Source organism: Mytilus galloprovincialis, chromosome 3 (assembly GCF_965363235.1).
Source record: "Mytilus galloprovincialis chromosome 3, xbMytGall1.hap1.1, whole genome shotgun sequence".
Lineage (NCBI taxonomy): Eukaryota > Metazoa > Mollusca > Bivalvia > Mytilida > Mytilidae > Mytilus > Mytilus galloprovincialis.
Genome location: NC_134840.1, coordinates 40,086,699 through 40,103,080, shown reverse-complemented (window position 1 = coordinate 40,103,080; position 16,382 = coordinate 40,086,699). Strand labels below are relative to the sequence as shown.

The 16,382-nt window shown below is 31.3% G+C and overlaps 1 protein-coding gene across 1 annotated transcript; it reads right to left on the bottom strand.

The window, feature by feature from the left end:
• Positions 1-1,283: 1,283 nt before the first annotated feature.
• LOC143067920 (neo-calmodulin-like) lies at positions 1,284-8,522 on the bottom strand. The gene is made up of 5 exons (XM_076241545.1): positions 8,003-8,522; positions 4,876-4,903; positions 3,432-3,575; positions 2,349-2,591; positions 1,284-1,360 (listed from the first exon to the last, which is right to left on the bottom strand). The coding sequence occupies exons 1-5, from the start codon at positions 8,009-8,011 to the stop codon at positions 1,332-1,334; spliced, it is 453 nt and encodes a 150-aa protein (XP_076097660.1). The 5' UTR covers positions 8,012-8,522; the 3' UTR covers positions 1,284-1,331.
• Positions 8,523-16,382: the final 7,860 nt, after the last annotated feature.

The following is a 16,382-nucleotide window of genomic DNA, read 5'->3' as shown; positions in this document are numbered from 1 at the left end:
AACGTCACCAGTCTGAGCAGAAGGTTGATGAACATGGGTTAATCAAAGAACGTCTCGTCATTTGTCTAATTGTTTGATTTGTTTTCATCCTAAACATGCATGTTATATTAACAAATGGACCGTGGCGTTTTGCAAACAACAATAAATCAATGAACTAAAAAATCAATACAAAACATTATCTACATGTATTCATGGGATTCTCAGAAACTATTTTAAAACGATAAGAATGTTGAAGGCTATTTCACGATGGATTGATATAGACACAAACGAAAATGACCTTTGACACCGGAAAATTAACAGCAGTTACATGGATCTTCAATCTTTACAAATTGCGTGTACGAGGTACTTTATCCAGGAGCATTTTTAAACTTGCCATACGATACGGGTTATGCTCATCATTGAAGTTCAATCAGTGACCTGCAGTTGTTAACATCCTTGACATTCGGGGTGATGGATAGTTGTGATATTAGCAATACCACGTTTCCGTATTGTTATAAACGTTGAAAAACTGCGATTAAATCAACTGATCAAAGATCAGATAAAACAAGGACAAGCATGTAATTCAAAAACAATACTGTAAGTTAACTGCGAATAAACTCATCATAGATATCAGGAATAAAATTTAATATTTACGCCAGACGCGCGTTTCGTCTACAAAAGACTCATCAGTGATGCTCGAATCAAAAATGTTATAAAAGGCCAAATAAAGTACGATGTTGAAGAGCATTGAGGGTAAAACATTCCTAAAAGTTTTGCCAAATACAGCTAAAGTAATCTATTCATGAGATAGAAAAGCCTTAGTTTTTCAAAAATTCAAATTTTTGTTAACAGTTAATTTATAATTATAATATGAACATATCAATGATAACTCAAGTCAACACAGAAATGCTGACTACTGGCCATGGGCTGGTGACACCCTCGGGGAAATAAATCTCTCCACCAGCAGTGGCATCGACCCAGTGGTTGCAAATAAAAAATTATCATAGATATCAGGAATAAAATTTAATATTTACGCCAGACGCGCGTTTCATCTACAAAAGACTCATCAGTGACGCTCGAATCAAAAATGTTATAAAAGGCCAAATAAAGTACGAAGTTGAAGAGCATTGAAGGAACGTTGAACAATAGTGCTTTTCAAAAAATTTGCATTCAACAATAATATCAGTTTTATTATAACATATTTCATGTTTACTATATATATCTCATTATCTTGACAGCTTTGTAACCAATTGTTTGTTACATTGCATATTATATAAAGACATAACAATGTTTTGCTGAAAGCACTTCACAGCTTTAAGCTGATGAAGATTAAGTTTTAATCCAGTTCTCTTTCATTTACTCAGCATCACTCTGGTGAACTCTGTAATCAGCAAAACAGATGTACATTTGTATTTTTTCAATTGACAACTCCGATGAAATTTATACGTATAAATGTTTTATGTGTTAGTACATTTATTCTTAACTGTAGCTGTTGATGCTGTCTTTTTTAATAATGGTGCTCAATTATAATATTATCTGTGTTTGGAGGAGAATAATGCTTAGATGTATCACGAAAACCTTTGAAGGGATTCCACACCGTGCTATCCTACACGACTATCATTTATTCATTGTTTTAAATCTTAAAAAACATTTGTTTGTTGATCCGCTAGTTATTTTTTTTGTTGTAATCAAAACGTTTTATATTTTTTTAATGTTTTAGTATCAATTATATATACCCGATGAGGTTTATTATATAATCAAGAATATTGCACACATAAATTGGTACCATAAGTTATTATTCTTCTACCCGGATGGTAAATATCAGTCCACGATGGTACCAAGGGCTACTACACTGGCATTATTTAAATGATATTTATTTGTGCAATATTGTTAATCCTGTCGTCGTTTCTTTTCTTTAGTTTGTCTTTTTTATTTGACAAATAATTTACATTGTCCATTTTGACCATGTACCTTCACATTTTTAAAGCACATACTTTTACTGTCGGTCATATTACTTCATTAAATCTTACTTCAAAGACATGCATATAGCAAGCATGACTGTAGAATTTAACTATAACAGTTAGTTATAAAAATATCAGAAAAAGATGAAATTTACAAGAAAGGGTAAATGTATATTTATCAAGATGAGTGTCAATCGGTAGTAAATCAAACATTCATGAATTTAATTGAGTTTAATTAGCACGTTATGATATCGTGAAAATACCGGTGGTTTGAATTTGTAGTGAGATTTTATACTTTTGACAGCTTAGATTATCATTATCTCCTTTTGTTTATCTTCCAATTATCATAAACAAAGACATACCTTGTTTACTCTAACAATAATTAGTATATTTGTAATACTTACACACCTTCATAATTGATAACGCCGTCTCCGTTTGTGTCAGCCTCTTGAATCATGTCATTTATTTCATCATCTGTCATTTTTTCTCCTAAATTTAACATTACCATTCGCAATTCTTTTGCTGATATAAGTCCGTCGCCATTTTTGTCAAAAAATAGGAATGTTTCATGAATTTCGTCTTCAGTGCCAAGTTCGTCCATTTTGGATGCCATCATGTTTAGAAATTCCGGAAAATCTATGGTCCCGTTACCTGCAATGAAAAACTTGTCCATTGGATTAATATTCGAAACTTAGAATATGACTATTTGTCCTGCAAACCAAAACTATATGAGAAGACTCTAACATGTATTCGTTAGTGAATATTTGAATTTAAAATTTTTGATATAATGATATTTATACATGTACGTAATATGCACAATGTTGAAATCATTCCAAAGTACTCCAAAATAAAAATAAAAACTTAGATGCTAATATACAAATAACGCCGTCCAATATTCGTATACCAGCGACTGTGATTCGCAGTGGAGCACATTCATCAATATCTTTGGAAGAAGCCATAAAACCGTGGTAAAAAATAACATGTTTTATTCAATTCAATGACGTGGATCTGTTTCCTCAATAATTCCTATTTGTTTCAAAATCTAGTGTATCAATCCACACATTTAGTATGATCTCATTATTCCTGTTGTAAAAGCTTTTTAGAGCTAAAATACAGCGGTCATTTATTTTTTACCATATGAAATGTTAATGCAAATGTATGTTTTTATATGCTTACTAGCGTATTTTTTATGGTGTCAGACCGAGAGATTTATCGAATTTACAACATGTTGATAATGTTATTGAAAATGCATGAGAATCTTCTACAAACGTAACGTTATGTGGGGACATAACCTGAAAAATTCAAGATTTAGAATTGCATGATAGTTCTAAACACTTTTTTTTTATTTTGTACAATGTAAGAAGGAATTACTTTTCTGAATTAACCTTCACCAGGAACATTCAAACCTAATTACTTGAAAGCGAGGGATCCGTAAAAGGCTAAATATAAGTTGTGAATGACATGTTTCACTTAGAAAGATGATATAATTACCGTCCGAGTCTACTGCATCAATCATATCATGTAACTCTGCTTCTGATGGGTTCATACCAAGTTGTCCTAATACTGTTCCTAGTTCTTTAGTAGTTATCATGCCATCTCCATCTTGGTCAAAGCTACTGAATACATCTTTTAATTCTGAAATTAAACCTTTTTTTTTAATTTTTATTCAACGTTCAAAAATTGTTTTTTAAACAATCTAGCGGCGAAGTAAAATGATTTGAAAGATACATTATCATATTGTATTAAGAAGAAAATATTTCACCCTCTGTAGATTTCATTTTTCTTATTTCTTGTGAAGTTAAAAAAAAGTCGGACTTACAGTAAATCATAAAAACAATGTGATGTATGTCTTAGTTTTGATATTTGGAAGATAAACAGACGCAAAATATGTTAATCTAAACTGTCATAAACATTCTGCCTTCTTATTATTCAATAGCAAAAATAGCATATGTTTTTGTATACATTTTGTAAGTATTTATATAATAATTCCACTCGTGTACTGCATTTCTCCGTCAATGTTTATATGAAGAAATGTGCAATAAAGTGCTTGTTGAAGTGAAATATGCGTAATTTCATAAAACCATAGCAAAGAATTGTACTGGTGCTATAATTCTACATATCAAATGAATTCATTAGAATATGTATCGACATTAATTACTATATGCTAACATGAGGAGTGTTATTTTGTAGTACATCTCAGTGATCATGCACTTGGCAAAATAATGATATAAACTTGCATCGTACAATGATAATTGTCCTCATGACCTATTGGTCTATTCCTATGTTCGTATTTTTGTAATACAATTTTATATTTGTAACTTCTAATCCCTGTATAAGCTTTCACCAGACTGAGTATATGATGTTGATGTGAATGACTGATGGAAACGTACTCGTTTTTCGTAATTCACAGAAAACAAATTAATCATGTATAGTGTAATTATCTTTTTCACATGCTTATGTTGATATCTGTAATGTATGTTTGACATTCTCTTACATGTAATAGCGCTTAGATTTGAAGTCAGTTCATTGTAATGCTTGTTCGAAGTCTTTTTTTTTTCTTCAAAAAAATGAGCTTATTCATTAAGCAACTACCTTAGCTTTGGAAATATTAACATTATTACATAATTTTTGCTCGATGTTAGTTGTAAAAATGCGTTTTAATTTTTAAGGTAAGGTTGCTCTATCGTTTACTTTCAAATGTTTAAAAGTCTATATTTCGCAAACTTTTTTCACATCATGGTTTCATTGCAAGAAACTTTAGATTTCTCAAAAAAAAAAAGTATTGCTGACAACTAATCACTTCATATTTCAATGAACTGTAAGTATGTTTGTCATTGGTTTGCCAGTGTTTAGATAAGCTGAATAAGTTATGACATTTTACAAAAGTTAAGTCAGATAAATGAACATACATTGCTGAAACTGATGTTTAACTCACCTGCAATTGTTCCTTCGTCTAACTCCGGCTAGAAAGAAAAGACAAACTACTAATATTTTGACAAAAACATGTTTAAGACACTCACAAACAAACAAACACGTATGATGCCATATATACAAACGTACTTATCTGTCTAAGGGCGAACAAAACTGCAGAAGTAAGTTTACAAAGAATACTTATTTAAAAAAAATTAAAATTGTAAGGGTTCTGCGGAACCCAGTGTATGTAGACGAAATACGCGTCTGGCGTACTAAATTATAATTCTTGTACCTTTGATAACTATATATCGACTACTTTATAAATCTAATAAGCGTTTTAAGACTCTAATTGCAGACTGTAGTGTATGTAATGTTAACTGGAAGAAAAACTAAGGTCACATATAAGAAATATACAGAAAAACAGGAAATATATTTTTTACAATATTTCCTTGTAGATACAAGCTTTTGATCATATACAAGCTTCTGTCCAAGTTTGGTAAAAAAAAAAAAAAAAAACAGGATAGTTTAGGAAAGTTATTAAAATTTTCAAAACTTTAACCACAGAGTGAATGGAATTTTAACTGGCAGAAAACTAGGTCTATTTATAAGTAAAATATGAAAAAAAAGGTTTTTTTTTACCAAAATTTACTTCTGGATACCATCTTCTGATCATAAACAAGCTTTTGCCCAAGTTTAATAATCCAGGAATAGTTTATGTCGAGACCTTTTAAACTTTTGGTCCTCGATGCTTTTCAGCTTTGTACTTGTTTTGGCTTTCAAACATCTTTTCATCTGGGCGTCGCTGGTAAGTCTCGTGTGGACGTGGCGCACGTCTGGCGTATTAAATTTTTAGCAAAATACCTTTTGTTGGCTATAAATCGTTTGTTTCTCTGTCTTATATTTTCTCCCATTTATTTGTATTGTAGTCCTGTCATGTAATGTTGTCATTTTAATGTTATTATTAACATTGCCATTAAAGCGGGAGGTTTGGCATGCCACAAAACCAGGTTCAACCCACCATTTTTATCTTAAAATGCCCTGTACTAAGTCAGGGAAATGGTCATTGTTATATTATAGTTCGTTTCTGTGTGTGTTACATTTTAATGTTGTGTTTCTGTTGTGTCGTAGTTCTCTTATATTTGATATGTTTCCCTCAGTTTTAGTTTGTAATTCGGATTTGTTTTTTCTCTATGGATTTATGAATTTCAAACAGCGGTATACTACTGTTGCCTTTATTAGAAAGTTATTAAACATTTTTAAACTTTAACCATAGAGTGAATGTAAGGTTAACTAGCAGAAAAACTAAGTCCATTATAAGTAAAATATTTACTTCTGGATACCATCTTCTGATCATAAATAAGCTTTTGTCATAGTTTGGTAGAAATCGAGGTATTTGAAGACAGTTATTAAAATTAAAAAAAAAAAAACTTTAACAACAGCGTGATTTGTTATCACATAAGCAACGCGACGGGTGCCACATGTGGAGCGGGATCTGCTCACCCCTTTGGAGCACCTGAGATCACCCCTAGTTTTTGGAGGGCTTCGTGTTGTTTATTCTTTAGTTTTCTATGTTGTGTCATGTGTACTATTGTTTGTCAGTTTGTTTTCAATTTATGAGTTTGACTGTCCCTATGGTATCTTTCGTCCCTCTTTTATGTTCACTGGCAGAAAAACTAAGTCCGTTTATCAATAAAATACGGACGAACACTATTTTTTTTATTACTTTCTGTATACTATCTTAATATGATCATAAACAAGCTTCGAATCAAGTTTAGTAGAAATCCAGAATAGTTTAAGAAAGTTATTGAAATTTTAACACTCTAACCACAGAGTGAATGTTATGTTGACTGGCAAAAAAATTAAGTCCATTTTTAAGTAAAATACAGATAAACTGGATTTTGGTTTACAAAATTTATTTCTGGATACTATCTTATGATCATGAACAAGCTCGGTCAAAGTTTAGTAGAAATCCAGGATAGTTTAAGAAAGTTATCAAAATTTCATAAATAAAGGCAACAGTAGTATACCGCTGTTCAAAACTCATAAATCCATGGACAAAAAACAAAATCGGGGTAACAAACTAAAACTTAGGGAAATGCATTAAATATAAGAGGAGAACACCGACACAACATTAAAATGTAACACACACAGAAACAGACTAAGCATTAGACAAAATCCTACGAGAATAACGAATATAATATCAAAACCAAATACTTGAATTTGGGATAGATAAGTACCGTAACACGTTTAATGTGAATTTACACTCAAAAATAAGAACTTTAACCAGAGGGAATATGTCGACGCCGACGACGGAATGTAGGATCGCTATGTCTCGTTTTTTCGACAAAAGTAAAAAAAAATGGTATAGAATTACTATCTTTTAATAAGGTAAATATGTGGTTTTATTTAAGTTTTAAACGTTGAGACCAGGCCTAAGTAAATATCAGTTTTTGAAAAGTAATTACATGAAAATGCTTTGTGTCAATTTTTTTTTTTATAGAAAAACCTACTAAGACTATACCAATATTAAATGGTTGTATCTGAAAGTAAAATAAAAAAAAAAACGAACTCCGAGGAAAATTCTAAATGCAAAATCCTTGATCAAAACCTAATCAATCAGAATTATAAGTTTTCAACAATTAAGGAGGAGTCTTTAGGCGATTTGACCATATGTCATAAATAAATGCATGGTATTTAAATTCTTTTAACGATATCTTGGTGTAAATAAATAATAATTATTTCAGATAATACACATGCTTCAAAAATATCATTTATGAATTTTACAACACATTGGAAACATGAAAGAAATATAAGGGCCAATGACGTGTACAATGTTCGTATATTTTAGGAAAGTACATGTATACAATTAATTTGTATCACAATGTTTGAATATTGTTTCTATCCTGAAAGTTAACATAAAAGCTTATCAGATAAATTTTTTACTTGCTGTTGGATTTTTATTTTTAATATAAACGACATACTAGTGGCTTAAACAGATAAAAACAAATTGAATATATTAACATAAAGCAGGAAAAAAAACAAGTTATTAACTAAATAAAATAAGAAACTCGTATATTAGAATACAAATTAAAATTGTGGTACAACAGATAAAGACGTATTCGACAATAAATAAGTTAAAGGATACTCACATATGACATTTTGTGGATGAATTAGTAAAAACGCTTAAAATTTAAATCCAATTAAGTATTACAGTATAATACATATTCTAATTTTCATATCAACATTTTTCTTCTGGATTTCAGAATTGGTCAGTCATAGAATAATGGTAACACATAAGTCACAACAGGCCAAACATTGAACAAACGATGGTTATGTATATGTCACAACTCGTCAGACGTAAAATACTGGTCATCTATCTGATAATCACAACCATGTTCTTCTGACTGTTCAATATTACATAGGAGGTAACTGTGACACATCACCCAAATTAATGGATGTTGCTCCGTCAAACTCAATTAGTATATAATAAAACAGACGCACTGCTAATTCACAGCCAGTATGCAAAGCATTTATTTATAAATAATGTATATCGTAACTTTCATTTTCAGCACCGATTTCCCGAAACACTCAAGGAATTAAGCACCACTATATCACAAGGTACACATGCATTGCAATTGTTGTAAATATTAGGTTTCCTCTAATTGAGGAAGGACTAAGAAATTCAAAACATTTATATTCAATTTATCGACTGTGTATGTTGGGGTTTAATAAACAATAACGAAAAACGCTAACGAAATAAAAATATCGCAGACAACGTTACACACTGGATTACAGACAATTTACTTGAGACAGAAACAAAACGAATGCTACGGATTAAACATATTTGTGGCCGCTATCAATAAAGAAAAGAGCGGATTGGATTGTAGTTACGATAAATGATACAGGTACAGGTACAAATCAGTAAATCAGATATTCCAAAATAAATTCAACTGATATACAATTGAGAGGTTTAGCGCTATAAAACCAGGTTCAATCTACCATTTCTACATTTGTAAATGCATGTAACAAGTTATGAATATGACACTAGTTGTCCATTCGTTTGATGTGTTTTGTCATTTGATTTTGCTATTTGATTAGGGACTTTCCGGTTTGAATTTTCCTCGGTTTTCAGTATTTTTGTGATTTTACTTTTTTCAATTCAACTTTTCGGAGGACCATTTGATTGAACAAGAAAACTATTCATACAGATTGTATGGAAGTTTAGAGAAGAAGTCGAAAAGTCCTCTAAATTTCAACAGTATTGAACGGACCATTAACAGCAAGTAATTTATCTAAAACATGCAAAGAGTTTTATATACTCCAAAAATGGTTCTTCAGTCTTGAGTAACAAATATGCTGCTTACCAAAATAATAGAGAGATTACAAGAGGGCAATTAAGAGCCATAAAAAAAAACGTCCAATGAATACAGGCAACTCTCCGACGCATATTTTCGCCTGACCCAAATAAGGTGCTTCTGTCCTTTATAAGTATTGTATGCTTTTAATATTAGTTTCTTTCATATATTTCGGAGTTTAGTATGACGTCAATTATCACTGAACTTATATAGTTTTTTGTTTAGTGGACAGCTGAAGCACGACTCCTGGTGCGGGTTTTCTCGCTGTGTTGAAGACCCATGGGAGGACTTCGACTGTTTTCTGTTCTTTGACAGTTTTTTGTCTTTTTGACACACTCCCAATTTCCATTCTCAATGTTATTTATCTTTTGTGTTTCTGTTAGTTGTTAATATGCACTTTATCCTTCTGATGATTTAAACCCTTTTCAACTGACAGTTTTAGGTGTTTCGTTCTGATCGAGAGTAACACGTGGTATTGACAAAGATAAATATGTTATATGTACAGATGAAACATCATGTATTCATGTAGCAATGCAAAACGAAATCCTTGAAATGTTCTCTACTAAGCGTTGATTAGGCAAGTATTACTGTCGTATAGAAGCAGTTGTTTGTTGGATAAATTCCAATTTGTTAATTTCTTTTAACATATTATTTCACTCACATTAAGTTGTCAAACATAAATTTTGCTGACTGTCTTGTTCGTTCATTGTTCAGGGTTTTATAAACAAGACAAATGATTATAAAGATAAAATACAATGAATTTGTCCATTTGTTAAATAGCAACGACAGTACTTTTACAAGAAGGTTTTGGTATAACAACGATATAATTCCAACGTGAATAGGTACTGCTCTGAAAATTATTATGATTGATTCATTTCGGGTAGGCGTAATCCGTCATTGCGGTAAAAACATTCTTTGATAAATATTACGTTTCCTGTGTATATAAAAAGGTAAGTTAAAGCAAGTCAAATTATTATAACAGTAGGTTATAAATCAATTTAAAAGGTTTTCACTAAGTCAGTAAACATTAAAAGTGGAAATTAAGTTTATTTTGGACATTTGCATTTATTGAAAGAAACAATAAACTCTGATTATAAAGGGGATATATTTACTTCAGCTTTTCATCCTGTCCGTCATTTTTCTCGTTTTTATCCTCTTTAATTTCATAAGCTGTTTCATGGATATCCTCATCTTTGTTGTGTTTTTCCAACAATTCTTCAACTAGCATTTCTTCTTGCTCATAGTATTTTTTGACATTATTCTATCTGTACTTGCCAACATTCTTTTCGCTTTTGTCCATCAACGTAATTGTGCCCAAATCTAGGAACGTCATAAACCTTATATGGTCCTAGCCATTTTTGCATTCCAAGAGTCATTTTTGTCTTCATGTCCTTAACGAGAACCAAATCACCAGTGCATAATTCATTTTGCTCAACATTGTGTCGCTAATCAAGGTTAAGTTTCTGCTTCTTTTAAGCATGACAAACATGTTCAATTACATCAGCAGCGATCTTGGTCTGTATTTGTAGCATGTTATTTCTAGCTTTCTCTATCTCACTATCTGATATTTCCTTGTATTTTTCAAATTTGTTGGTAGTTACTCCATTAAGATTTTCCTTGCGAAAGACCGGATTTCTCCAGTACCTTAAATAGTAAGGCTAACATTTGGTACTGTTCTGCTTCGAAGTATTGTAAGAAAAGCAGTATTTTGGTACTTATTTGTTTAACATAGACTTCAAAGTGTGATTGAACCGTTTCGGTCGTCCATTTGACTGTGGGTGATATGGTGTAATAAGTATGTGCTTGTATTCACATTGTCCCTCTAATGATTATGTGAGAAGAAAGTTAAATTCCCCACCTTTCTTGCTTACTCATTCAAGTAGCATTCCATGTCTGCAAAAATAATTCATATATTTTTTCAGCTACTTCTTATGCTAATTTTCTCATTAAAGGAAATGCCTTCACATAATTGGAAAAAATAGATAGCCAATTACATTTAGATATCCATTGTCAGATAAAGATTTTCCACTGCTGTCGTTAAACGGCACAATAAGATCTATAGAAAAAAGAATCGGGTGCTTTTAGGAATTAGGTAGGTGTTGCTTTTGATTTTTAGTTTCTGCTCTAATAATCAGGTAAAAAAAATACATGACACTCGTTCTTTAAAGGAACAAATATTATGGAACCACAAGATGTTTCAGTTCCATGAAAATATTTTATCAAGGTGGAAAAAATATATATGCAATTGTTGTTCCCAAGAACTTTTAATGTCCATAGTTTTGTTCCAGGGGTAGCACGTATATTGCGGAACAAATATATGTTTACAGACGCATACTATGTCATTTCATTCGGTCTAGTTACTTTGTAAGTTTATACGAATTCCTTGTTTTTTGTTTGTTGATTGATCTGTATTTTCCTAGTCCATTTTGGATAATTGAACATTGGTAAACTACTGTCGCCTTACTTTACAGTCAACATCAAGGATAGATTGACCGATACGATATATCGGTGTCTCAACTAACAAGTGATATACTTTCCTTACATTATATCTTTTGATACAAAAAAAATCGTCTTATCTGTAATTTTCCCGGTTTTGACAGTTTGCCTGAGTGATGATTCGCATGGCGGGCGAATCATAGATAACTGTTTGCTACTTTTGGAATTCATGTGATTCTCTTAATTTTCATTTGCTGACATGACTTGGTTTTTTTATTAATTGATTGGCGATATCTGAAAATTAATATATAACTTTAGAAATAAGTAAGACATTTTTAGAAATTTAAGATCAAAATAATCATGTCTGCAGTATACGAAAAACCATTAATTCTGTTGAATTCAAATAGAGTTGTTCGCCTTTGTGTGCATCAATTGAAATAAAATGAGATAACGAATTCAATTATCGTTAGCTTTTGGAATTGTCATTTAAAAAATATCCGGGTTCAATTTCCAGGTACAATAATGAACAACATAATAGATATAGGAAGATGTGGTGTGAGTGTCAATGAGACAACTCTCCATCCAAATAACAATTAATAAAAGTAAATCATTATAGGTCAATGTACGGTCTTCAACACGAAACCTTGGCTCACACCGAACAACAAGCTATAAAGGGCCCAAAAATTACTAGTGTAAAACCATTCAAACGGGAAAACCAACGGTCTAGTCTATAAAAAAAAAACGAGAAACGAGCAACACGTATAAATTACATAAACAAACGACAACTACTGTACATGATCAGATTCCTGACTTCGGACAGGTGCAAACATTTGCAGCGGGATTAAACGCTTTAATGGTACCAAACCTTCTCCCTTTTTCTGAAACAATAGTATAACATCACAACATAGAAAAACATAGAAAAAACACACGATAAAATATCAATCAAACTGAATCAAAAAACGTTAATTAACACAATATGAACGAAAAAATTTGATCTGCGATACCTGAATGTACATACATAGGTTTTCATAGTATATATAGCTTCATTCTAAACTATTGCAGATTTCCAGTTTTAGCTCACCTGGCCTAAAGGGCCAAGTGAGCTTTTCTCATCACTTGCCATCCGGCGTCCCGCGTCGTCGTCCGTCATCGTTAACTTTTACAAAAATCTTCTTTACTGAAACTACTGGGCCAAATTAAACTAAACTTGGCAAAAAATCATCATTGGGGTATCTAGTTTAAAAAATGTGTCCGGTGACCCGGCCAACCAACCAAGATGGCCACCATGATTAAAAATAGAACGTAGGGGTAAAATGTTGATTTTGGCTTATAACTCTGAAACCAAAGCATTTAGAGCAAATCTGATATGGGGTAAAAGAGGGACGAAAGATACCAAAGGGACAGTCAAATTCATAAATTTTAAACAAACTGACAAAACCATGGCTAAAAATGAAAAAAAAAAGACAAACAAACAACAGCACACATGACACAACATAGAAAACTAAAGAATAAACAACACGAACCCATACAAAAAAAAAACTAGGGGTGATCTCAGGTAAAATTGTTTATCAAGCCAAGATCTATCTGCCCTGAAATTTTCAGATGAATCGGAAAACTGGTTATTATAGATAGAGATAAACTGTAAACAGCAATAATGTTCAGCAAAGTAAGATCTACAAATATGTCAACATGACCAAAATGATCAGTTGACCTCTTTATAGTAATTGTTTACCAATTTTTGTAAATTTTTGTAATCTTTTACAAAAATCTTCAGATCTCCTCTGAAACTATTGGGCCAAATTTAACTAAACTTAGACACAACCGTTATAAGGGTATCTAGTTTAAAAAATGTGTGCGGTGACCCAGCTTACCAACCAAGATGGTGACATGGCTAAAAATAGAACAAAGGAGGAAAATGTAGATTTTGGCTTATAACTCTGAAACCAAAGCATATAAAACAAATCTGTCATTGGGTTAAATTGTTATTCAAGTCAATATCTATCTGCTGTGAAATTTTCAGATGAATTAGACAGCTCGTTGTTGGGTTGCTGCCCCCAATTGGTAATTTTTAAAGAAATTTTGCCGTTATTTGGTTATTATCTTAAATACTATTATAGATAGAGATAAACTGTAAACAGCAATAATGTTCAGCAAAGTAAGATCTACAAATAAGTCCGCATGACTTAAATGGTCAGTTGACCCCTTAAGGAGTTATTGCCCTTTATAGTCAATTTTTAACAATTTTCATTAATTTGGTAAATTTTTGTAAATTTTTACAAAATATTTTCCTCTGTAATTAAAGGGCCAAGTTTGTTATAGATAAAGAAAATTGTAAGTAGCAAGAATGTTCAGTAAAGTAAGATCTACAAACACATCACCATCACCAAAACATAATTTTGTCATGAATCCATCTGTGTCATTTGTCTAATATGCCCATAGACCAAGGTGAGCGACACAGGCTCTTAAGAGCATTTAGTTCAATATTAAAAGGAAACAAGTGAAGATGTGTTGATGAAATCTTTTACAAAGTAAATTACTTATAAAAAGTTTTAATGGAAATCCAAATTCAATTTATATAAAATAGCCGTTATTGAAGAAATTTTTATCATTCTCCAACATGCGTGTTTATATTTTTCGTTTGGGCTTGTATTTTATTTTCCTTCGGGTTTAAAGATCCGTTCATCCTACTTTGACTCTTTAAAATTAAAATGTCTACCCTAAATTGAGGTAAATTATATGGCCTTCCAAATACCGTTTCAATCGCTAACATCACTTAAAAGACATTAATTGTCAAAATCCGGTTATGGTGTACAAATGTTTGCATCTCATGTTTGCGGTATACGTTCTTCTCCGCAAATTTGATGTTTTCTGTTTGGTATTGAATTAATAATTAAGATCCATGTTACATCTCGTGATCAATTTATTTGGCAATTGTCAATGAAAGTCAGCAGGGTTAAAGATCATGAGATGTTCGACCTATAAGTCAAATGAGTTTTGTTAAAATATACTTTTCAGTTTATTGGTCTTTTTAAAAATGTTGTTTGTGCGGTATTTAGACCCCTGTACAAAAAAAATATTTTACATGCACACGTATAAAAATTGCAATTTTTATCCAACGTAAGCACAGGTTTGAAATTTGTTTTCAATTTAGACTTGTTTATATATATATAATATATATATATAGTGTCTAAAAATATATATATAGTGTCTAAAAAATATATATATAGTGTCTAAAAATAGCAACAATCACCCATACCATACTTAAACATATCTAAAATACAAAAAGTCGCAAAAACAATAAACAATGTATGGGCTCGCTAAAATCTTGAAGTATTTCGTGCGTATTATATATATCAGACGTCATATTATTATCAATCGGGATAAACCTCCGAAGACTGTCTACGGTCATACAACACCATTTAAACATAAATATATGTATAATTCGTTAGCAACCACATTTTTTTCAATGTCTATTTTGATTTCATGTTATATATTAAGAATATGTGTCAAATCATCGTTTAACCTGTACAAATATGCTTTTTGTGGGTTGGGTCAATAAACAAAATTGAAACTCTTCGTATATCACTTAGTACACTTTTAAATGTTGACTTCTATTTTTTTAATAAATGAACCACATCTGAAATATATGCGTAAACCCGTTTCCACTAAAGGTTTGATTAAATGTTACATGAACACGGATTCTACATTACAGTCATATTAATCTTGCCATTTGGTCCCAATGCTTAAAATCTTTCAATCGTTTATGGGTGAATTTAACATACTTTTAAAAATAAAATTTAAAAATAAGAAAGCAATGAATGAGGTTGTTTAATTTGATCTATGTCTTTTTGTGCTTCATTGTTAAATATTTGTTTATATTGTCATTAAGACACTTGTGGTACCTGTACATCGTGTCATTATTGTTTTTTTATGATATTCTCGTATTATTGTCGTATTTTTTGCTGATGTGCTTTGTCTATATGCCTTTTGGTGTTACTTTGAAAATTTGTTTGTTGCTTGTCTTTCATTTTTGCTATGTGCTTTGTCTATATGCTTTTTTTTTATGTTTCTTTGTTACATATATGACGTGGCTCTACTTATACATCCTGTCATTGTGTTATTGTACTATGGTAAATTTTCGTATTCTTGTCTTTAATCTTTCAAGTTGATTATATGCTTGGTGTATATGCCGTTTTGTACATATTTGTATGTTTTTTTTAGTGACCAGATTATAAAACTATGTTTGACATTTTTACCTACTATGTATGTTTTGTTTTGTTCACGCATCGTTGTAAATAGAATCGAATTTGAAGCGATTGTCATACAAGTGAGAGGTTCTAAAGAAGAAAATGCCTGTACAAAGTTAGGAATAATAAGACAGTTGTTATTCATTCGTTTGATGTGTTTGAACTTTTGATTTAGCCATTTGATTAGGACTTATATCTAGAAATTGACTAGGAGTGTTGGTTGAAAACAAAACTTTACTACAAAAGAGATGATGCCAGCTTCCAAATAGTTATCTTTTCATTTTTAAAACCAGAGTTCCAAAAATAAAGTTGCAATTATCACTTCGTAAATTTTACGGACGCCATCACGAGTTGCTTGACCGTTATGGAATATCCATTTCACAGATGATATCGAATATGTTTCTTACAACGTATGTAATAACTGAAAACCCATTCCCGTTTGATAACTATGGCCTACAGAATTGGACTATTTACCGGCTTTGCAAACAAAA